The sequence below is a fragment of the Triturus cristatus genome, chromosome 4_2, assembly GCF_964204655.1.
Source record: "Triturus cristatus chromosome 4_2, aTriCri1.1, whole genome shotgun sequence".
NCBI lineage: Eukaryota > Metazoa > Chordata > Amphibia > Caudata > Salamandridae > Triturus > Triturus cristatus.
In genome coordinates this window covers 778399453-778424313 of record NC_140586.1, presented here as the reverse complement: position 1 = coordinate 778424313, position 24861 = coordinate 778399453, and the positions used below count along the sequence as shown (strand labels likewise).

The window sequence follows — 24861 nt, the reverse complement described above, 5'->3', positions numbered from 1 at the left end:
AACCGGTCCTAGAATGCTTGTTTACAGTTCAGGGAGGACCTGGCCTGGCAGTTCAGGCTGGACTGTTCCCATTGGGTGCAGGGTCAAGACTGATTTGCATATGCTTGGTCAAGACTGGAATGGCATGGTGAACAAAAAACTATGGATTTAGGCCCAGATCTCTGTACTGGGGTGAATGCATTACATTATTCTGCATTCTGTCCATCAATTGCTCTTTTTGCATTTGTCCCCCTAAGTGGGACGGGTATGCCCAGATGTGGGTCCCATGCTCTCCATGCCACTGGCATCAAGGTATCCTGGCTGATGAGGGCTGAAAGCCCGAAACCGGTTCTAGGATGCTTGTTTCCAGTCCAGGGAGGAACTGGCCTGGCAGTTCGGGCTGGACTGTTCCCATTGGGTGCAGGTCCAAGACTGATTTGCATATGACTGGGTCCAAACTGGAATGGCATGGTGAGCAAAAAATAATGGATTTAGGCCTAGATCTCTGTACTGAGGTGAATGTATGACATTGTTCTGCCTTCTGTCCATCAAGTGTTCTTTTTGCATTTGTCAACCCAAGTGGGACGGGTATTGCCAGACGTGGGTCACATGCTCTTCATGCCACTGGCATCAAACTATCCTGGCTGATGAGGGCTGAAAGCCCAAAAACGGTCCTAGGATGCTTGTTTCCTGTCCAGGGAGGACCTGGCCTGGCAGTTCGGGCTGGACTGTTTCCATTGGGTGCAGGGTCAATACTGATTTGCATATGGCTCGGTCCAAACTGGAATGGATGGTGAGCAAAAAAACGATGGATTTAGGCCCAGATCTCTGTACTGGAGTGAATGTATGACATTGTCCTGCATTCTGTCTATCAATTGTTCATTTTGCATTTGTCACCCACTAGTGGGATGGGTATGCCCAGACGTGGGTCTCATGCTCTCCATGCCACTGGCGTCAAGCTATCCTGGCTGATGAGGGCTGAAAGCTCAAAACCGGTCCTAGGATGCTTGTTTCCAGTCCAGGGACGACCTGGCCTTGCAGTTCGGGCTGGACTGTTTCCATTGGGTGCAGGGTCAAGACTGATTTGCATATGGCTGGTTCCAAACTGGAATGGATGGTGAGCAAAAAAATTATGAATTTAGGCACATATCTCTGTACTGGAGTGAATGTATGACATTGTTCTGCATTCTGCATTCTGTCCATCAATTGTTCTTTTTGCATTTGTCACCCACTAGTGGGACGGCTATGCCCAGATGTGGGTCCTGTGCTCTCCATGCCACTGGCGTCAAGCTATCCTGGCTGATGAGGGCCAAAAGCCCGAAACCATTCGTAGGATGCTTGTTTCCAGTCCAGGGAGGACCTGGCTGGCAGTTCGGGCTGGACTGTACCCATTGGGTGCAGGGTCAAACAGATTTGCATATGGCTGGATCCAAACTGGAATGGCATGGTGAGCAAAAAAACTATGGATTTAGTCCCAGATCTCTGTACTGGGGTGAATGTATGACATTGTTCTGCATTCTGTCCATCAATTTTTCTTCATACAATGAATATCTTAACTATTGGGGCCAGAATCGGTTTAAAGATTCAAAAGGTTGCGCAATAAAGCATAAACTGCTTTGGGAACAAGTGGAAGAGCTGAAGAAAGGCTTGCCATGGGCTCACATGATTCAGACGCTGAGTCATCAATGTATTGGCGTGCACGTTGAAGTGAATTCATTGGCAGATGAAGCCGCCAAGGTGATAATGTGAACTGCTGAAGTTGCTGCAATCACTCGTTCTCTCACAAGAATAGATGGACAGATAATGGTAGCTGTCAGTGCTTTGCTAAAAAACAGCACATCCTTGCCAAAAGGTTTTCCACTTAAGTACTCCTACAAGTTAAATGCACAAAATACACCGTAAGTTCAAATTCTAGGAGTGGGGCATAGAGTAATACAGAACATGGATAGCAGGTTAGGTTTAGTACTAGCTTCACATGAGGGTCTGGGCTTAGCGCAAGCAGGTATCACAGCAACAGTTTCCTTGCTGAAACAACGTTATTGGTAGCCAGGTCTTACTAAACAGGCCAAGGCTTTTGTCCTTAACTGCAACATCTGCCAGCAAATGAAAGGTTCCACCGTAGCACGTCTACCGCAGACACCTTTACTGATATCTGACAGACTCCTCGCATGTGTCTATTTGGACCACTGCGGCCCTTACAATCTAACGGGGCTTCGAAACACATCTAGGTGGCACTGGATTCATGCTCTAGATTCCTGTGGGGTTGGCCTCAGCACTTGGCTGACACCCAAACTGGTATAAAGGATTTGCGAGTCTTTATAGGGACATACGCAATTGGCACATAACATTGTGACCATGGCCCCACGTTTAGCTCTCGGGCTCACAAGGAAGTCATGGGAAGTTTGGGTGTAGCATTGCTGTACTCCTCTCCATATCATCCCGAGGGAAATTCGATTGTCGAAAGGAAAAACCGGGACTTAAAGCAATCCTTAACAGTAAGTATATTAGGCTCGGTGGCAGTTGGGTCAATCGCCTATATGGGATCCAGAGGGTACTTAATAACATGCTAAGAAACTCCCTGGGAGGCCGTACTCCTTATGTGGTCCGGTTTGGGATGAGAATGTGGGTACCCGACCTTGATTGTAGCAGCACAGTGGCGGATGAAAAAGGATTTGACATGAATGATCGTTTGGCTGTTTGACAGGAACTCAATGAATTCCAGGCATTGCAAAGCAACATCCAAGTAAAACGCTCTGCCACTGGAGAAGTCAAAGCTGTTCTGGCAAGACCTGCCTGGGTCCCAAAGATCAGGGACCTGGTCAGAGAAAAGATCATGGACAAAAAAGAATTTGGGCCACCTTACAGAACGCCTGTACCTGTCCTGGCTGTCGAAGGAACGAGAACGGTACTTCTTCTGCCTCTTGCCGGCAAAAAAGCAAAGAGATTTGTCTCCATTGATCTGATCAAACCACACTATGTGGCTGATACTGAATAGCAGGCTGTGTGGGCTCCTGGATAGCCCCAGATCTCCTCTCGCTACCATACAGGAAGCTAAGACAGAAAGACTAACAACATTTGAAGTTTCTACTCTACTAAATAATGGAGTTGCCAACAATGGAATGGAACTCGTGCCTATTGAAATTTAACAACAGCAAAATTAAAATGAAACACAGATCGCAATTCGGCCTAATACCGATATCTATGTGAATATGCCTCAAAATGCGTCATTTGCCAGTTCAACTAAACCTGCTGAGCTTCCAAAGATAGGTGGAACAGCATCTGGCTACTTCATCGATTTAGATACCTTCTCAATTGATCCAAGTGAACCTGAGTCGCCGCCTGCTCCTGTTTCCCGAAAATACTTTTTTTATAATAGCTACCTTTGGGTGAAAAAGACTTAATTTGTTTCTCCCTGGCTACAACTCTGGATTGCAATTGGTCTACTGTTCCTAGTCCACTGGATAGGTGCAGTGACTGTCTTTTTCTTACTCCTAAATGGACATTATCTCTCAGAACGCTCTGCAGTACCACATGTGAGCATGGTCCTGAAACCACATACATCATTTCATTGTGAACGAAGAGACTCGTCCTTTGTGAACATTACAGCAGTTCCGATTCCTGAAGGGATACTTTGGGATAGGGTTTCATATGATGTATTTGGTCACACTGAAACTTTGGAAATACCACATGTATTGAAAATGTCTTTGAATGATATCATCACCTCCAGTAAATTGGCTGATGATTGGGACTTTGAAACTGTGAATAACATGCTATCTGATTTAGAACAAAGTGCTGCTTTATCCAAAAATGAATTGTATGATGATACATCTGATCTTGACACCATGTATTGTTATCAACAATATGGTCATCAATTTTTGCACAAAGCAAGTTTGCCTATTTTTCTGGGTTTACCACTTCAGAACTGACCTCACACTATTACAAGGTCGCACCTAACACCTGCAAAGAAAAATATGTTTACTAACACGAAACAGATATACTCTGCTTCCTTTATTTCCCAGCTGTCATTACAAGGGTTCCACTTTTGGAGGGACATAATACACACAAAATCGGTCTGGGGACTAAAGATTGGCAGGTTCAGGGGACTGAGGCAATATTTAGAGCGTGTATCATACCACAACAAATTGTCTTCCTGAACAATACAGTCCAACAAACTTCCTGTCTTGGACTAGCCAAGATCAAGGACTTGAACACACCTCGAATTCCCTCACTTTCACACTTTGAGGGATGGCAAAATTATACACAGCATTATGGATATAAACTGGATGACATTATACATGATGGTTCACACAATTCATGAGACCCCAATTGGAAGGGATGATTGGTTGGGTCTACTGACACAAATAGGTGTCAGTCAAGATTCAGCGGCACCACTGAATGGCTCAGTATCCATAGGCTTGATCAACGCTATGTACAACAGGAACATCTTGGGGCAGTGACATCATACAGTGTTGGGAAGTTATGCCTAGATTGGCTACAGACCTCAACACTGTCCCAGGTGAAACAACACTTTTCATTACTTTCAGATGACATGGATCTAAGAGATTTTTTGTTAGGTCCCCGGAAATCATGTCAAAATGCTTATTATATGCCATTTACAACGTAGTATGAAAGGTTTCTCAATGGGAGGCTGCAGAGAGGTTACGTGAAATTAATAGGGCGAACCTAGAAAAGGCTTTGGCAGTGGTCGACATAGGCATGCAACACTAACATCAATGATTTATTCACTGGGCAACATTGTCTCTTCTTCTATAGATGTTATGGAATAGGATTTGTCCATTCTTCAACTTGGACAATCACAGCTACAATCAATTCTGATAGTAAGCTGGATGCTACATTCATTGTGCTCCGGTCACCTGCCCTGGTGATATATTAACAGTACGTCTCTGTTTGCTGCTTATAATTTAACAAAATTGCAGACCACAATGCAACAAAGAGATGCGAAGTACACAATGTTGCACATTTAAAAATCAGACCAATTACCTTTCACCGTGGCTGAATCACCTTCCACAGAATGGTTAATCCATAGCCATATAACACTGCCAGCAACAACATTTCAATTTCAAAATTGCCTACAATACCATCACGTATAGAAGGTATGAAGCGTTGGGTAGGGAGTACATTCTTAAATCTTGGGAGTTGTTGTACAGATTTAGTTGCAGGAATAGTGACACTGAAGTCTTTCTCAGCGGTTCAGACTGTGAGAATTCGTTGCGTGGATCATTAATTTATAAGGATATTATGCTTCACGAAGCTTGCACTGCTTCGGTTGCAAACCTATCTTGTCACTTGAAAGGGTCCCCAGCTGCCGGGATTCATCCTGTGTTCAAACTACCCTCGAACAGGAGTTATTTGATGTTTAATGATCAAGGTTGCTGCGGGATGCTGTCAGGCATACAAAATCTGGTCACTGTAAGTTCCAGGGTTACTTGCTGTATGCAAGTATTGTTTCCACTGACCCACACAGTCAGGGAGGTGCAGTTATGGCCTTCAATGAATGTTTCCCTAATACGGTTTGATTCTCTGAGCAGACTGAAAGCCATACTTTTAATGAAAGTGGTGGCCTTAGCCTCAGCCCGCAAGACTTTTGATCTACTGGTTGCAAGGTCTTCGGCTGAGATACAGGCCCTAGTCCGAATGAACTTCCCGCTCTATTTCGGGAAAATGATACATCGTATCTTTAACATGTCTGATATGAGTGGGATAGTACACCTATTTAAGACCATAGGTTCTGGGCTAATAAGCACCTCTCAGACGATTTTTGGAGTTATTCCTTCTTTGATACACCATATTTGGAAGAATTTTTGGAGGGCTTCTGCTGATCCTGCTACTTCTAGTGAGTATCCTGGTTTTAATTTTTCTGCTACGCAAAGGATGTCCCGAATACCAAGGAGATGGAAAAAGCGCTCTTAGAGCGACGATGCCGTGAATGCATGGTCCTCCATCTGGGCACGACTCGGCTGCGGGAACTAAGCGAGCATTGGTTTCTTTCATTCAGATCTGTCTCTTGCCTGTACTCCGTTGCTTATACTGTGGACAAGAATGTGTGTTGGGCATCTGTCTAACGCATGCATTGGTTGCACCTCCGGACGTGGATGTACTGCTGGACCCGTTAAAGGCCCATGTAGTGCAGTCTCCTCAGCGTCTGCCAATCCTGATGTCGGCATTATTAGAGCCACCATGGGATGCTTGAGCTGCTGTTGGAATGGACACCGGCTCTGCACCAGGCTTACAGTCATCAAAAGCTTCATCAGTAACAGCTGTGGGAACCGGAGAAGATCACCTTTGCTCCATTGTCCTGATCCAAGAAGTGTTACAGGGACCATCGTCTGCGAAGGCAGGCAACAGTGATGTTGCGTCTCCCGCACAGGACACATAAACATTTGGCTCTCCGTGTGCTAGGAACAATTTGGCCTTTTTTCGAAAACAACTACAAATGGAATTACAAAATATAATTTTTCGACATACTCAGTTGGTCTGACAGTATATTGACTTTTAGAGGACTCATAGGGCTTTTTTACATATACATAATTTTTTAAACACATACCATATTTTTATATATTTTTTCAGTACATATTTTAGCAATGTTTTTATGCTTTCAAAAACAGGCATATTTCTATCATTTAGCATTATGTCGTCCAGTCAAATGAGAGTGGGTGTTATGAACCCCAATGTACCCCAATATAGGCCAAGGTAGTTACACAACCTTTTACCTACATCTGTCCTACCATTGTTCTACATAACTTTTTTGGCGCTGACCTTTTACCTAGTTAGGTGTTACATGACTGTTGTGGGGTTTTCTCCGAAAACTAGCCTCATGTATTATACATGAGGATTCTCAGTATCACAGCAAGATTTCCATCTTCAGCATAATAACTCTGTATAAGGGTCATCTCTATGGTCATCCTTGCCCGACATGCCCACAGTACACTTCTAGGTAGAATCCCTGAGGGTACATTTTGGGTATATAAGCACTACATCTTCACTGGGCAAGCTAGAGGAGAAAGACTTCCATGCTGACACAAGATGCTGAGGTCCCTGCACGCAGTGGTCTGACATCCCTTGGGGGTGTCCATCTCGAGACCAAGACGGGGTCCTTCACTCTCCCACATCAGGTAATGGGGTTGGCTCTATCCTAAGCGATTCTTGGCTATACACCTACATACATGCTGGCTACATTCAGGTACACCTAGATAGGGTTTGCATCATAGGAGTACGCATTATTACTGTTATGTATCTATATGCCTGCATGTATTCATTGTTTTAGCACTATGGTATAATTCTACCTTTTCTTTACTCTACTGGTGCTCATAATTGTATATATCCATTTGTCTAATTGCTGTTTGCAGCACATGTATTTTATACTAGAATTACGCTGGTTTAATAAATACTTATTGAAAACGTCCCCACCATTTATTCTGTGTATCTCTCTGAGACAAATTACGCACGAGTGACTGAGCAAAAAGTACTGTAATGTTTCCACGATCCCTGAGGGTTCAGGGTTGTCATGTTCGACAGTTGCCAGAAACTATTCTCTCCTTGATAAGAGGGGCTCATAGTGGCACCGTGAGCTAGCTGGTCTACAGACTAACATATCCTTTGGGGGTGCCTGGAATCAGTCTGGACACCAATCCCATAGTTTATGTTGTCTAAACGTGCAGATCCTATATATATTTGTAGGAACTACACAACAGTAGGGCAGATATTTTTGTGAGACTCCGAGGGAAAATCAAAGTAGATTGGGATCCGCTCCGATATGGGAAGGAAGGGTTGGGGGATACCTGTACCTGCTGTTGTGAAAGGCCTCAGACACCATGTCCTCCTACTGAAAAGGGTGGCATTTGGTGCTGCAGTGGCTGGGAAGGCTGGAGCTTGTGGTAAACTAGGCCTCTGGAATAGCCCCTAAACTTTCTGTACTGCTAGAGGAATTGTGTGGCCCGGGTAAAGAACGCCAATTACTTAGCTGGTGTGTGATTATTTTTGAATCCCTCTGCTATTTTGAAAGTCTAAATACAGCCCTTTAGCAGTGTAAAGAGGGAGGAGCAGAGTATCCATTTCTTTGTCATCATTAGTGTTGTGAGGGACACTGGGTATGCCCTGGACTGCATCGGAGTCAGAGCTGAAGAGGGCTTCTATTCTCTGATAGCACCGGTGTAGAGGGAGAGCCTGAAGCTGAATGTCCGGATGCATAGCCAATTGTTGCTCCTTAGTAAACTCATAGTGCATTATAGGCCAGGTGCAGAGTCATACACTGGTGTCGCAACTGAATCTAGTACTAGTGACAGCAGGGTCGGAACTGCCATGGAGGGAACTGTGAGCTCTGAGATCTGATTGAAAGTCTGGACCAGCTTTAGTACGAGGTCTAACTAGGAGCACCTGCGGCTCCTTGGGGCCCAAAAGCACACTAAAGGGAGCTAGTAACAGCTGGAAAGTTTGCAAAAAGGCCTTCCTGAAGTCCTCTATCTCCTGCAGGGATGATGACGGCACAAGGAATTCAGGTGGTGCAGGGACCAAATGGGGAACTGGATCTGATTCAGAAGGAACTAGACTCTTCGAGTGATGCCCTTGCAATTCTCACAAGACTTTGAGTTACAAATTGGATACAAGTCCCACTTGGCTTTCTCAAGCTTATGGTGTGTTTTTGCCTTCAAATTCCCAGATGAAGTTGGGCAGGAATGAGACTTTGTGCCAGATGGACCTCACGACTGATAACGGCCTCCACCCTGGATGAAGACCTCTGTTTCACAATGAAAAGCTTCACCTGCTGCTCCCCGACCTCCTTCAGGCGCAGGTCTATAGTGACAGACCCTCCTATGAGTCGCCCATTGAGCATTAATGCACCTGTTGAAATTTGGTACCCCTATGATCGGAATTTACCAGGATCGATAATTGTCACATACTATGAAATTGGGCATTTCTTGTGCAATTCTGTGCTTTTCGCACCAAATGTCCCATGCACAGGTTTTCACTAAGTACTTTCATTGCTCTACCTTACAGCAGGCTGGACCTGGTGAAGTTTATCTGAGGGAAATTGGGGAGGGTGCAATAATTACAGCAAATTGTTCTGCTTCGATCCCTACACATGGGAGGTGTTCTTTGCTATTCTGTTCTTAATAACTATTTGATGCATAGGTCTCTGATCTGTAGAGTTCTATTTTACAGCAGTGAGGATCTAATATGGTTCACGGAGTCTCTGGCCATAGGAGTAAATTTCACCAGCTTGTCAAAAGAACCAAGGGGTCTCTCCCCTGAGAGAACAGGACCCTCTTCCTTCTTCGTTTCCTGACCAGAAGGCCCTAAAAATGTAACCAATCATTGGTAATGCATCAGTTTTGCAAATGTGATGAATAAAGAGCTGTTTTTGTCAAGAATCTTCAGGGACAAGGAAAGAGCTTCCTGACAGATAACAAGGGAGTGGAGAGGATGTGATGCAGGGGCAGAGCTGCTGACTCCAGAGCTGGGGATCCCGGTTCGAGTCTCGACGGCGCAACATCCTGTGATTCTATGCAAAACTCCTAATCTCTCCAGGGTGATAAATTGCTATATAAATATGCTAAAAGCAAAACTTTATGAAATAATAATCCCACCAAAGCAGATGTTAACAGTATTTTGGCTATGGGAAACTGATATGAGAAGCAGACGAGGAACTAGCCTTGGTAAATGCAGGAAAATATGCTACAGCCAATAGAAATGGAGGAAAAGTAAGTAGCACGCACAGGAACCAATGAGAAGCCAGACAAGAGAGGAGGCGGGATGTAAGTCCCTTTTAAGTATGTATTAAAAACAATAGATTTCTAAAGTACAGCGCAATCGCTGTGCAAGTGAAACCTTAAAGGTGGATACACCACCTTCTTTCATCAAACCAGTTCCAAACCCCCTTTAGACACCAGTAATAAAATACATTTAATATAATTCAAATGCACTGTACCTCTGGATCTTTCCATACGCTGGGGTTTCGGTGAATGCAATAGATGTTTAAAAATGCAATAATTCCTGCAAAAAAGAGAAAGAAGAAATCTACTTGAAAATATATTTAATGACAATTTTTAGCATAGGATTCTCAGTCATGCAAAAATGTACTAATCTGGAATGCAGAAGACACAAAGGAGGTTTAGCAATGCATTATATAAAAGCAGATCAAATCTCCCTTCGTAAATGTGGAAATCTGTTGAGGACATGTACTAGGAAGGTCAGCAGGTTTCTACTTTGCACCTTGGTCAGCTGCATGGTGTGGTAACAGTACTAGATGGTTGAAATAAATATAATTCTCTGATGATTAACAACTTTAGACTGCTTTATAACAAAATAGTATGATTAATTCTGGAGCACCATACCAGACACAGTGCATTCGTGGTTACACTATGCCAGACATGGACGTCAATTTTTCCAAGATGCCAGTGGTAGCGGCAGCAACATCACTAGCCATTTGACCTATACTTTTGCTCACACACATATGCTTACAAATACACACATACACATATTGTGCCACACAAAAACACATTTCCACCTGCAAGCACACCCACAACATACATTTAAAATCACTTTTAAATTACCTGAGCTGCCAGGGATGGTCATATTTCAGCTAATTGTATGCCATTTTGTTTTTTATTACACTAACAGTGGTTATAATAATATTATTCACCATTAGTGTAATGAAAAAAATTACAGAAAACAAGGAAAGTGAAGATCTAACCAATGTCCGTAAGGACGAGCGCCCCTGTGCTTCTGGCACTGATTTTGATACCTCTGAGGCCATGGTTCGCAAAGGCAGTACCACGAGCAGTGAGGGTCAAGCCAGGGGTTGCAGCTGCGACCCCTGTTGACCCCTAAATGATGTCCATGCACTAAGCTTCAAAACACGCATCCACCAAGATTTGCTTTTAATTAAATATGGAGATTTTTGGAGATATCAGGTGCTTTTTGGATATACACGCCATTTGTAAATCGAGTATGCAAACATATACTCACATAGATTTTAAAGAAATCCAGGCAACAGTATATTTTATCGAGGTTTAATATTAGCAACTAAGACCACTGTGGTCTGGTGTAACTTTGAGATGCATCAGCATCGCTGAAGATGCTCCGCAACAAGTTCTATTAGATCTTTCATAGTGTGTACAATGTACTAGGAATGCAAGGCCCAAGAACATGTATTTCGATGTGCAAACTAAGCAACCAATCACAGATATATATTTCACATATTCAGGATCTGCAAATATTTCCATGAGGAGGCTTCATTTACAACAGAATAATATATGTAAGATATGTAGCTGTATTAGGTCTAGCTTAACAGCACTGCTATGTGCCAGACCTGTTTTTAACAATTCTTTAAAATATACATAGAATGGACTTTGGTTCCACCCAGAAGAGTATTACTCCCTCACTTTATGCTACTGCCTATATCAGTTATCATCCCACCTCCTCACTCCTCTGAAGTGTACAAGAGAGTATTTTACATCTTCGAATTGCACTACATCTTCACACTTTCAATTCTTTAGCTCATTTGGGCACTGGCTAAACAAAACAATTATTTTTTGTTATGTTTCCCTGCAGCAGACCTTTTTAAAGTTTCAATCAACTAGTTCATATATATGTTTACACAAACACATACATAAACATAGGGGCACACAATCCAGTTGCCTCAAAAAACACAAGCAAATGCAAAGAAAATGAGTCTGGCTTTAATGTGGTAATGCCACAGGCATGCAGTTTACTCTCATTGGCACATTAAAGCCAGACATACTGGCTTTGACCATACATGTTTTTAATCTGTGTCAAATGGAAGGATTTTTCCATAGAAGTGTCAAGGGACTGTGCAATGCAAATGTGGTAAACATTCAGAAAGTTAGAACCTTAAGGGTATTCAGAAACATTTGCATTCCTTCCCACATATCCTTACTGCACTTCTAAACTCACACCTAAACAATGTAGGTGTATAGTAAGTGTGCAAATGCACCCATAACTATGGTGTACAAAGTCGGACAGTTCACAACTCTGCATGCATTTTTCATATTAATCATTTTTATTACTTCTCCAGCCATAACATAAAAGTGCTTACAATAGCAAAGCGGCATTTAGGCAATGACCATGGATATACAGAGATGACAAAAACCCTAAGGAAGGCATACTTCTATGGAAATACCAACATAAAAGTGCCGTAAGTGAGAGGTAGAACCTTCAAGATAAACCTAGTGTTGAACATTTAAATCTTCAGTATTTTACGATACATAACTGTGCCCCCCCATCCCAGGTCCTCGCTCCTCCCCAACTCTCCAAGTACATTGGAGAGAATAAGTCAAGTCAAGTCAAGGAAAGCTTTATTCAATTGTTCTTGTACAAATCATAAAAGCACAAATACATAAGAAAAATCCATATAAAATTTCATTAAAATTACAAAAGATAATATCTACAAAATATACACAATATATTTAAGATGTCATAAAACCATACAAATGCAAATGTTATGTTTTAAAAACCTGCTATGTGAGAAGGTGCCCTGAGTTTACAGGGCATCCAGTATCATGTGTTTTCGCTGCAGGATAGCCTTCTTTAAAAACGTTGTTACTTTCCACGCAATGTGTTCATCTTCCAAGAACTGCAGACAAATAAGAGCTGGACGGCATTGCCATACCCTTTGGTGTTTTAAAAGTGGAAGTATCCATACTTTTCTCAACTCTTCATAACATTTACAAAAGAACATTAAATGAATCGTGGACTGCTCTGAATATCTGTCACAGAAGCAAAGCGGCAGGTTACGTGACCAGTTGTTCATAGATGGTGTTGTCGTTATTCTGTGGACATTGTCCAATCTAAATCTTGTCAGAAGCATCCTATCGTATGCTCCTGGTAAAAATAATAGGTAAGGCTCTATTTGGATACAAGAAAGCATTAATTTGTGTTGCATAATGCTAGGCTTCACCATTTCCCCTGCCATTCACAAGGAGTCCAATAATTGTAGACCCTCCCTTCTCAGAGCCTTTCTCGACACGGCTAACATAGTGTTGGGATTCGTGAAGTATTCTGGGTGACCTAGGTCCTTCATGAAATTGCATATAAAGTTGATCCACAGGATCTTTAAGGCCCCATCCAGACCCATGCTATTGTTCATAATGTCTCTATTTAATTTTGTCTGCTCCCAGGACCAGATCCTATGCCACAGGAGTACTGGTTCTAATCTGATAAGGTCGGAAATAAAAGGAAGGCCCAGCTCCTCATGACAAACAAAGGAGGATGTGCTCGGAGGAGCAGACAAAATGTACCGCAAGAAGGAATTTTCCACCTGCTGCAGTGGGAAGGTGTTAGCTAAGCCCCACACCCCTGCCCCGTACATAGGGGCTGTAATGCACTTCGCTTTAAATATTTGCAAAAGTTCCCCTGGCCGCTTCTTCCTCAATTTCTTAGCGAAGGATGCTAGGGCTGTGGATGCTCTTGTAAATGCAAGCTTTTAGTGGTTATTGCATGGGACCAGCTGTCGTTCTGATTAAATAAAATGCCCAGATACGAAAAGTTCCTTGTTGTCGCTAACTTTTTGCCATCCAGGAACATTTCCCTTACTCTCTGAATCCTCTGACCGCATCTCATGACAAATGTTTTGGAGACATTAATACTAAGTCCCAGATCTTTCATGAAGTCGTTAAAGCTGTCTAGGACCCTCTGCAGACCATTTTTGGTCCGCACCATTGAGACCGCATCGTCTGCATATAGAAGGGCTGGAATAGGTCGCCCTCTGCCTGATCAGAGCTTCGCCAAGGCCATTTATATACAGATTAAAAAGGAAGGCGGCCAGGACACAACCCTGCCTGACACCTCTCCTAATGGGGAATGAATCAGTACGCTCCCCTCCTATGCCATAGCGAACACTGGCTGAGGCTTCGTTATACAATTGTTGCAATAACTCTATAATGTTTTGGTCAACCCCCATTACTACCAGGACCTCCCATAGCTTCCATTGAATTACGGAGTCGAAGGCCGCGGTGAGGTCCACGAACACCAAATACAGACTGCCCTTTTTTGCTTTGGAATACTTGCCAATCAAAATAGACAGGTTTAGGCTTTGTTCTGTATTGCCTAGCCCTTCTCGAAAGCCATACTGTAGGTCAGACAATACCTGATTGCCTTCTCCCCAGTCTTGCAAGCGCTCCAAGATGATGCGGCCCACTACTTTTACCATTGAGTTGAGAAGGAAAATTGGTCTGTAGCACCCCGGGTCGTGACAATCACCTTTTTTAAATATTGGGATAATTATTGTTTCAGCCCAGGTCTTTGGTATTGATGTTCTAAAGCTGGTGTTTAAAACTTGAGTTAGTAAGGGACCCCAGAGGATGATATTAGATTTAAAAAGATTGACCGGCACTCCATCTGGTCCTGGGGCCTTGCCCCCCAGATTGTTGGCGAGCGCTCTGTTTACCTCTTCCAGTGTAACTTGCAACTCTACACTATCTGGCTGGGCAGGGATGGGATGGAGCTGTTGTTGATCAAATGCTCCTTGCTCATTATAAACCTTCGTATAATGGTTAATCCATACTTCCTCCGAAATTGCGATCTCAATAGTTGGTCCATTACCGTCTGATAGAAAGGGGGCCCTCCAAAATGTCACGCTGTCTTTCAGTAAAGCCACTGTATGGAGAGTTTCCCAAGCTTCCTGCCTCAAAATACATTTTCTATCCATGATGGCCCGCTTATACTCTGATCTAGCCTGTCTCACCCGATCAGGGGATCTAGGTTGCCTATGCAGCTCCCTTTTCAAGTTAGTGTGTGCTAATGAGCAGTGTTTTATCAAACCACCCTTGTTCTTTATGATTATTACGATGTTTCGCAAACAATAAACTCCTGATCTCATTACATATAGTTAAGAAGACTGTACAATGCTGTCACATGGGGAAGTCTCGTTCAAACAGATGTCAAAGGATGATTTGCTATTTTTAAGTAATTTAGTAATAACCACCACTGGGTCCACTTTGGACCAACGTACACAATATCCGTTAGTTCTGCTCAGTTCGAGATTGCCAATTAATGGAAGGTTTTGTTTGGCCTTCTTAGACTTGCGAGGAGGAATTTTAATCTCCAAGCAAAGTGGAAAGTGGTCGCTCATTGGGTTGTCACCAACCTTAAAAGAAGAGACCCTAGAAGCAGAAGAGCATGAGACTAACATAAAGTTGATGGTAGACGCTAGTCCTCTTCCGTTAAAAGTATATGGCATAGGTACAGGGGGGGGTTAGAAGATCATTCACAAAACCCAAATCATTCACATACACAATCTCATTAAACAGGTATCCCAGTGGCGTGTGACAGAAGTGAGTGTTGCGCTCCCCACCCTCATTCTTATGTCCACATGTTCTGGTATCAACAGAATTACAAATTGCACAATTGAAATCCCCAATCATACAATCAGAGGTGTCAGCATTACAGATATCTAGCAAAGTCTTGGATAGCTTCCCAACCACAGTGCTAAGTTCCCCAGGTGGTACATTGTTATACAGGTTGGCCAAAACTATGCGTTAATTAATGCCCAAGGAAAACTCTAAGGTATGTTAATATGGGTCCCCCCCCAAAGGTTATTTCTCCAGTTGCCAAACTATTCGAGATATAAGTACCGAGTACGCCCTTGGGCCTGCCCCCAAACCCTTTGTTGCTGGAGTATTAAACGTCTTAAAACCATTGATGTGAATTGGGTCAAGTAACCATGTTTCCTGCAGTCCCAATATATCAACTTTAGCTATAACCTCACACCATGCAGGATCTTGGGTTTTTGAGCGCAGCCCCACAACATTCCATTACGTAATCCTCCAGGTGGGGTCCACGGAATTGGGCAAAAGGCTAGTTGGCAACACGCCTGAGGAAAGGATCTGATCCAAACCTCCTATCTCCCGTGGGCTAGTACAATGTGCACAAGGGTCTGTACCCTGGTCCAGATATATTGGGTCGCCATCCCTTAGTATTGGGTCAGGTTTCAGCTGCATATATGGTACTCTTGTCACTTGCTTGCTACAAACTGAGCTGATCATTTGTTCTGAGAAACCCTCTTCTCGATCCAAAACCACCTCACCACCCGGTTCTAACTGCTGGTTAATATGAGTTAGTCAGTCAATCTCATCCAGGTTATTGGGGTGCTCAAAATAATTATTAATCAGGAGAGCATAGCTGAACCGCGATGGCCCTGCTGTAAAACTCTATTCTTGGGGAAATTGCAAGGATCTAGGGTGTTGGTAGAACAAACCTAAAGGATCAACACTTATCCCATTTCTCCTGACCGGCCAATTGCCCACCCTATCAAAAACTGTTTGAATTAAGGCTGGAGACCTAAAAGATAGCACAACAGAATCGCCAGGCAGGGTTTTATTTGATTTTCCAACCCACCCGATTCGTCGTGCCATCTTGAATTCCGTGAAAACTTTTGAGTTCAGCCCTACTTTTCTGCTCAAAAAATGCAAGGCTTTGTTTCGCAGGGTGGACCAATGTCCGGCCTCTCCTTCTGATAATGGGGGAACATTTACCAACATTACTGAGTACGGTGTGCCTTCTGGCGGGAGGTGCAAATTTCCTACACCCTGTGAACTATCTTGGACGGGCAGCTGAGTACCCATCCTAGCTTGATTGTGAGTCCTTTCTCCTAACAATGAACCTTCCTTACCTATAGTCACCCATTCAGAATCAAATATGCTATTAGCGTGCCCTTGGGGTCTGCCCTGTGCAAGATGGAGAGTTTCCTGACGTGTTACCCTTGCTGGTACTAAATTTAAACCCCGGGGTGCAGGTTAAACAGGGTTGCTGGAAGTAGCAAGGTGGGTCAACTCACTATGTGGTGTTAGAACGCTAGGTGTAGTATTACCCTGGGTGAGTTCCGACCTATGAACATCACAATTAACACGAGTAGGGGCTATAGAGCTGCCAGATGGACCATTGCTCCTTGCTCCTAGGGAGGTATTAATATGACTCATCATACTATCCAGTCTACCCTCTATATATTCTAGCCGGGAATATGGAGGCTTTAAAAGGGACGAGAGTGTTTCCTCCATCCTTTCCCAGAAAGCCCCCTGGTCGCAAGCTAAAGATCTACTACTACTACTCGCATCAGGGGTGCGAGCTTGTCCCATGGAAGAGTGGCTCACATCCACCTTGGGATCACGTTGGCAGGTTTTTTGTCTATTGGGCCCCTGTCCCTGCCCCCTTCTCTTCTTTGCTGGTGGAGTAGCACCCCTCTTTTGGCTATTTCTCTTTTTTTGGGGCCCTGGTGTTAACAGTGGGTCTAGGTGGACCCACACAAGGCGACTGGATGACAGGAGTGTTGGTAATATCTCTACTTATTTCTGGGGTGTGGGACAGAGTAAGTACTTCAGGGTTGGATGCTTGGGTGTTGTTAGCATCCTGTGTAACCGATACTAATTGAGGTATGGCTGCTAAAGGGTCTAGAGATAGTCTACGTTCTGTCAGGGCAATTTCGTGCATTAAGGCGGACTTGGCTCTTGTCAGGACTGCACAATTAAACAATTAAACAAAATGTCAGTTAGATACAAAATTAAACAAAATGTCAGTTAGATACAAAATGAGCTCAAAAGGTTCCTCCTCCTCGGTGGGACTCTGTGGAACAGGGAGGCAGGGATAAAAAAAAAAAATGACCAGGCTCTGTGTGTCAATGAAAGGCTCCCAATCTCTCTATCCTTGGTTTCGCTATTGCCTCCCCTGCAGCACCTTCCACCTCTTCAGTCCATGGGGTGGGAGCAGGGTGAACTCCCGGTGCGCCGCTCTTAAGCTCAACACGGCTGTCCGTGGTCTCCACTGGTCTCAGGGGGACGGCCTGACTCACTGCCTTGCAGCACCTCCCGCTGATGCTGGGGCAGTCGCGACCCCCCCCCCCCCCGATGTCACCTGCCTCCAAAGACCTCCTTTCCGTCGTGGTCTACCCAGCAGCGGAGTCAGGGGTCTCACCTTGGGTCTCTGTTTCAGTCAGCCAGGCAGTTCAGATACGCTGCCTCATCGCTGCCTCGCTCGTCGTCGCACTTGCACGCCTTGCACTCCTCCCGGTGGCCGACAACGGGTCCTCGCCTACTTCCAGTGCAGTCCAGTACAGTGCCTGCTCTGCTTACCGGTAACACTCTCCAGGGACCCAGGCGACCACTCCAAGTCTTTCGGCTTTGAAAGCACTTGCACAGGGGTCTATTCACCGTGTCCCGAATGAAGTGCCGAAGTGGATAGGGCACTTGCTTTTGCAACATACCGCTCTCCTGCCCCCATTCATGCAGCTCTAAAGAGCAACAGATTGATGACATGAATACAAGATTTAGTAGGAAAAGAAAGAAAAGAAAGGTTGAGTGTCCAATCTATCAGCCTCTGTGTCAATTTTCTTGTGAACAATCGTCTCCGGGGGAGGGGCTCACACTTAACCCCCACCCACCAAACCACCCCCATAGACCTGGCCCAGAAGTCCATTGAAGCTACCAGTATTCAGCATCTAGGTCAGAGGAAGTTACCCCAGATTTTGGCCCAAAGGGCGAGGCGGTGCTCCAGTTTATAAATAATCCATTTGCAAGGACCATCTCCCCAAGTCCTGTGTACATCATGGGGACATCTTCTAATGTCTGAGTAGGTATTGTTTAATGACTGCTAGTGCCAATGCACACCATCCGCCCAGTTGCGGAATCAATTTTGGGTATGGAGAGAAATTGTAAAGCAATACAGATGCACTGGTTGGAGTCTCCACCTTCCCAAATTTGTGTGCTTAGTTCCGTCCAAATCTCTGTCCAGTATTTTCCCAGTGATGGGCACCCTCAGATTCTGTGCACAATGTCACCATCAGTCGACGTGCATCTCCAACAAGAGGGCTCAGTTGAGATCCTCGCCTTCTGGAACTGAAATGGGGACCAGTGGCACTCATGCAAGACCTTAAAATATGCTAATTTAGTCTGGGCTCCTGCAAATATTCATCTTGTTGGATGAGGAGATTGGGCCAGTATTCATCTGTGTAGTCCAAAGAAAGTCATTTGGACCACCATTCGTCGAGCTAGATCCACACGTCTCAGGGGGACGGCCTGACTCACTGCCTTACAGCACCTCCCGCTGATGCTGGGGCAGTCGCGACCCCCGATGTCACCTGCCTCCACCGACCTCCTTTCCGTCGTGGTCTACCTGGCAGCGGGGTCAGGGGTCTCACCTTGGGTCTCTGTTTCAGTCAGCCAGGCAGTTCAGATACGCTGCCTCGTCGCTGCCTCGCTCGTCGTCGCACTTACATGCCTTGCACTCCTCCCGGTGGCCGACAACAGGTCCTCGCCTACTTCCAGTGCAGTCCAGTACAGTGCCTGCTCTGCTTACTGGTGACACTCTCCAGGGACCCAGGCGGCCACTCCAAGTCTATCGGCTTTGAAAGCACTTGCACAGGGGTCTATTCACCGTGTCCCGAATGAAGTGCCGAAGTGCCGAAGTGGATAGGGCACTTGCTTTTGCAACATACCGCTCTCCTGCCCCCATTCATGCAGCTCTAAAGAGAAACAGGTTGATGACATGAATACAAGATTTAGTAGGAAAAGAAAGAAAAGAAAGGTTGAGTGTCCAATCTATCAGCCACTGTGTCAATTTTCTTGTGAACAATCGTCTCCGGGGGAGGGGCTCACACTTAACCCCTACCCACCAAACCACCCCCACAGACCTGGCCCAGAAGTCCATTGAAGCTACCAGTATTCAGCGTCTAGGTCAGAGGAAGTTACCCCAGATTTTGGGCCAAAGGGCGAGGCGGTGCTCCAGTTTATAAATAATCCATTTGCAAGGACCATCTCCCCAAGTCCTGTGTCCATCGTTAGGACGCCTTCTAATGTCTGAGTAGGTATTGTTTAATGACTGCTAGTACCAATGCACACCATCCGCCCAGTTGCGGAATCAATTTTGGGTATGGAGAGAAATTGTAAAGCAATACAGATGCACTGGTTGGAGTCTCCACCTTCCCAAATTTGTGTGCTTAGTTCCGTCCAAATCTCTGTCCAGTATGTTCCCAATGATGGGCACCCTCAGCATCTGTCAACGTGCATCTCCAACAAGAGGGCTCAGTTGAGATCCTCGACTTCTGGAACTGAAATGGGGACCAGTGACACTCATGCAAGACCTTAAAATATGCCAATTTAGTCTGGGCTCCTGCAAATATTTGTCTTGTTGGATGAGGAGGTTGGGCCAGTATTGATCTGTATAGTCCAAAGAAAGTCATGTGGACCACCATTTGTTGAGCTAGATCCACACTGCAACAATAAATATCGAGTTTATTAGCAGCCCGTAGAGGCCGGAGGCCACTCACTTTAAGGTTCTTCACTGTTGGAGGTAGGATTGTATGGGAGATGTGGGTAGGGCAATGACTGGGGTGCCTAGCGCAGTGGTTAAGGAGTGGGACATTTGGCGATATCTCCATGACTGTCACACCAAATGATTATAGGAGTGGGCCTCTGCAAACAACATTAGTTTGCTGACTTTCAGTAAATCTCAATGGGGCAGATCCCCCTATTACTGAAATCCGTCCATGTAACCTCTCGGAGGCCTATCAGAACTTTGCTATTGCCCCACATGGGCGTCCCTACATATAATCTCTCATCTACCTTTAATAGACTATGGGCCATTGCAAGAAATTGGGTTATGGGTTGAGGGGGGTGAGACCCTTCTCAAGCAGCAACCACATTATTGTTGGGATGAGGCACAAGCCAACCCTAAATTAGCTAGTGCTCAATCCTATGGTAGCTTGGAACTGAGCAGGCAGGCTCAACTTAGAGTCAAAGTGTAAAGTATTTCTGCAGCACTTCAAACTGAAAATACAATACAAGAAAATTCCCCAAAACAGTAAAATCGAAAATATGCAATTTCAAAGATTGCCGCGAAAATAGTGCAAACAAGCACAAAGCACCAACTATGGTTATCTGGTCACGCTGGACCAGGAGAAAGTTACAAGTTCAGGCTGGCCACAGTGGAGAGCGGGCTGGTTACAGGGACTCAGTTAGGCCTGTTCAAGAAGAGTACCTTAAATCCTGGCTGTGGAGCATTGTGTGATGCCGTGCCAAGGATGCGTTGAGCAGCCGAAGCAATGCATTGGTTCAGAGGAGCTGTGAGGCTGGGATGTGTTATTTACTTCCGCCCCTTGTTTTCTTGTATAGCTAGCAATCCCATCTGCTCAATCGGGTCTTCATCAGTCAAACTCAATCAGTTCTTCACCAGTCAGTTCTTCAATCAGGGTCTTCGTCAGTCAAAAATCAGTTTGACTGACTATGTCCCGCTTGAGCAGACGGGATTGCTAGATATACAAGAATGAGGGCGGAAGTAAATAAAGCGAACCCTTAGATTATTGTGAAAAGGATAATTGCAAATCTGTAGTGAGGCTACCTGTCACTAGGAGTACCAATGGAACCCAGATGGAATTTGCCTTCCATTAATGTAATCAGAGATATTTGAGAGATTTCATCCGATGAAAAACGGGCAGGCAAATAACAAAAAGTGATTACTTGCCCAGACCATTCGGGTGATTATTCCAAAAATACCAAATAAAAAGAGCGTCCTCCTAAAAGATATAACCGGTGAGAATGAAACCACATGAGACAATGAAGTGAAAGCCGATTGTGTCCTACAATTATTTCATTGGCTTTTAATACTTTGTCCTGAAGAAGGTGGGGTGAACCAACTGTATACCAACGAAACGCTGTGTCAAGAAACTGTGAAGTTATTTGTTTTATTTGTACTATGTGGGGATAACCTGCAATGAAATCTGTATATTATGGTATCTTTCAGTTTTCAGATCACTGAGACGATCCAATATTGTTTTTTAATATAATAGATTATTGTATTAGTGAGAGATTTTAGAGATGTGATGTTGCACAAATCATGAATAATGTTTTTATAAAACATTTATTAATGATATACTAGTGTATTACATGAAGACAATACTGAATAGAGTATGTTGTTATGTTCTGAGGATTCATTATATGAAATAAAAGCACAATTTTTACATTAAATAGGATTCAGTGTTTAGACAGCTGAGTGGCTGGTAAATGAATGAGGGTTTCACAGAGGAAGATGAGTTTATAGGTATGAGAATCCGAGTGTGCATTACAAGAGGGGACTTTTGTTGTTTTCATTGATACTTAACCCTGTTCCTTTTGCTAGAAGGGTATCTCCCCTACACTTGTGGAGCTGAATTAATCTCAGCCACAGGGCAATCGCTTGGGCCGCATACCAATCCATTGGTTTTCCACCTCAATTTGGACCCAGCTATATGCAAATCAGCCCTGAACCGCAACAGTCCAGCCCAAACTGCCAGGTCGGGTCCACCCTGAACCAGAAAACAAGCAACCCAAGACTAGTTTCGCCCTTATAATTTTTATTATAATGGATTGGGACGTGGGCCCAAGTAATTGCCAGGGGCTGAGATTAATTCAACTGTTCCATCCATCGTTTTTTTGTATACTTTAGTGTGTTACCCTAAGTGTGATGGGTATCCCCAGGCGTGGGTCCTGTGTACGCTGGGTCACTGGAACCAAGCTGTACCTGGCTGATGAGCCCATAACTAAACTAGGGTGAAATTGGTTCTGGGTTGCTTGTGTTACAGTTCGGGGAACATCTGGCTTGGCAGTTAGCGTTGGACTGTTCAGGCTGCGGCAGGGTCAAGACTGATTTGCATATAGCTGGGTCCAAACTGAGATGACATGGTCTGCAAAATAATGATGGATTGAGATGTGGCATGATGAATTACCAGTGGCTGAGATTAATTTAAACATTCCATCCATCACTTTTTAGTATTCTTTAGTGCAGGCCCACAAGTAGCATTTCATTTATATGCCAATTGTATCTAAGCCAATTCTACCATGTTTTAAGGAGAGAGCACTTTCGCACTAGTTAGCAGTGGTAAAATGCAGAGAGTCCTAAGGCCAGCAAACTAAAAGTCAGCAAAACAGGAGGTTTGAAGGTAAAACGTTAGTGGAAAAACATGCCAAGGATGCCAGGTCTAGCAGCCATGTGCCAAGCAAATGAGGGAGCCCTGAGGACCGGATGGCCAGTAATCAACCACCGTTTCTCCTTCAAATAGAACATCCCTAGGTATCCAACTTTACCCAGTTTTCAATAAACACCCAGCTCGGCATTTCAAATGTACTGTTGTGTTATGTGAAAGGAGTGTTTGAGGGGCACTAGCTGATAACCAACAGATTTCAGCTCTCCGTGTTCTGTACTAGTGTAAAGTAGTTCAAGCTTTAGACTGGACTTCCTCCTCCACCAAAGAAACACTTTGAGCATGTAGGAGAGGTCCGTGAAGATTGATTTCGCAGCAGCATGAGGAGCCTAGCAAATAAATACTTGAGCCGGAGTGATATGTTCATTTTAAATATTTGTACCTTGCCCCAAAGGGAAAGATTTCAAGCCATCCATCTCCAAGTCTTGGCAGATCTTAGCCTACAGAGGATTCATGTTGTTCTACCAAATTCGATAATCCATGTTTCAGAAAGACCCCTAAGTACTTAGGGTTAAAGGTGTCCATCGGAAAGGATGTGACCCAATTGTAGCTATTGTGACAGTGCGGCTCATAGGCACTGCCTTGCATTTCCCGCAATTAAAGCAGTAGCCCAATAAGATGAAAAACCCAGAGATTTATGCAGTAAGAGGAGAGAGGGAGGAGGCGGGAAACGACAGCGTGAACAGGATGTTGTGAGCGTAAAATAGTGTTCTGAGGTCTCCAACAGGGGTAGATATACTTTATATTCTCAGGTGCTAACAAAAGCCTAGGGCCAGTGGCTCATGTGCCAGTAAGAAGAGCAGGAGTGAAAGTGAGGATCCCTGACCCGTTCTCCTCAGAATCGGAAAAGGCTGGGAAATGTGCCTGTTACAAGAGACAACTGCAGTAGGATTCGGATATATTCATTTAATCTTAGCCTGAAACCTCGGCCAAAATCCATGGCTTCGTAAGTATTCCCACTCCACTCTATCAAAGACCTTCTTGGCATCTAACAATACGATCAGATTTACCTCCTCTCTGCCCCTTTCCTGCTGTCGGACATGAAGTAGGGTTCGGAGTTGCGCAGTCAAAGAGTGGTGCAGGATGAAGCAGACTTTTTCAGAGTGTATTAACAACAGTAGAAGTCCTCTCAATTGTTTCGCTAGAACATTCCCTAGGATATTCAGATCTGTATTAATCAGCGAGCTCAGGCGGTAGTTAGCATAATCAAGTGGCTCCTTGCTCGGATTTTAACAACACTACTATTCTAGCTTTATTGACCCCAAAGGGCGGGGTAGACCCGTCTTGAATAAAATGAACCAAATTACATAGCAGGGGGCCAGCCACCTATTCCTGGGGATTTGCAATTGGAGAGACTATTAATGACTTGTCGCACCTCTTTTTCTTACACTGTCCTGTGAAGGATAACTGCAGGACAAAATGTAGAATGCCTCAACTCTGTGTCCTGTAGCTGTAAAAGTGAGCGGCAAGGAATGTCCAAACATGAGGAAAAGGGGGAAGGGGTGGATAAAACAACCTCACTCTAGGAGCAGGTGGTACTAAGCTCAATAGTCCTAAAGTAAAAGAATTGAATGAGGAGTACCCACCCCTGCAGAAATCACGACGTGACTGTCTACCACCCCCTGTTACTATGTTCCCCGCATAGCTCTGTTTGTGTTGATCATCTCCTCAATCTTTTGAGTTGAAGAGCTGGACGAACAGGCATGCCAACCCACCCCACATCTCCCACAAGCAAAACAAAAGAGACAGAAGATCTAACAGGCTTATCAGTCCTTCTTCAAAGGAGATCTTGACATCTCTTGGGTGGAGTTTTTAGACATGTGTTTTAGGCTAGAGGACCACCATTCCATTAGTGCTTTGAGTCTGTCGTGCTCCTGCCAATCTGAGACTCCACTTACCCT

The 24861-nt window shown here is 44.4% G+C and overlaps 1 protein-coding gene across 1 annotated transcript in view; it reads right to left on the bottom strand.

Annotated features, from left to right (window-relative positions):
- Positions 1-24861, bottom strand: part of LOC146835026 (cytochrome P450 4B1-like) — a 253521-nt gene that overhangs the window by 12124 nt on the left and 216536 nt on the right. Inside the window, exon 10 of the mRNA XM_085602688.1 lies at positions 9926-9990. Within this exon, the coding sequence (XP_085458814.1) occupies positions 9926-9990 (65 nt within the window). The remainder of the gene's footprint in view (positions 1-9925; positions 9991-24861) is intronic.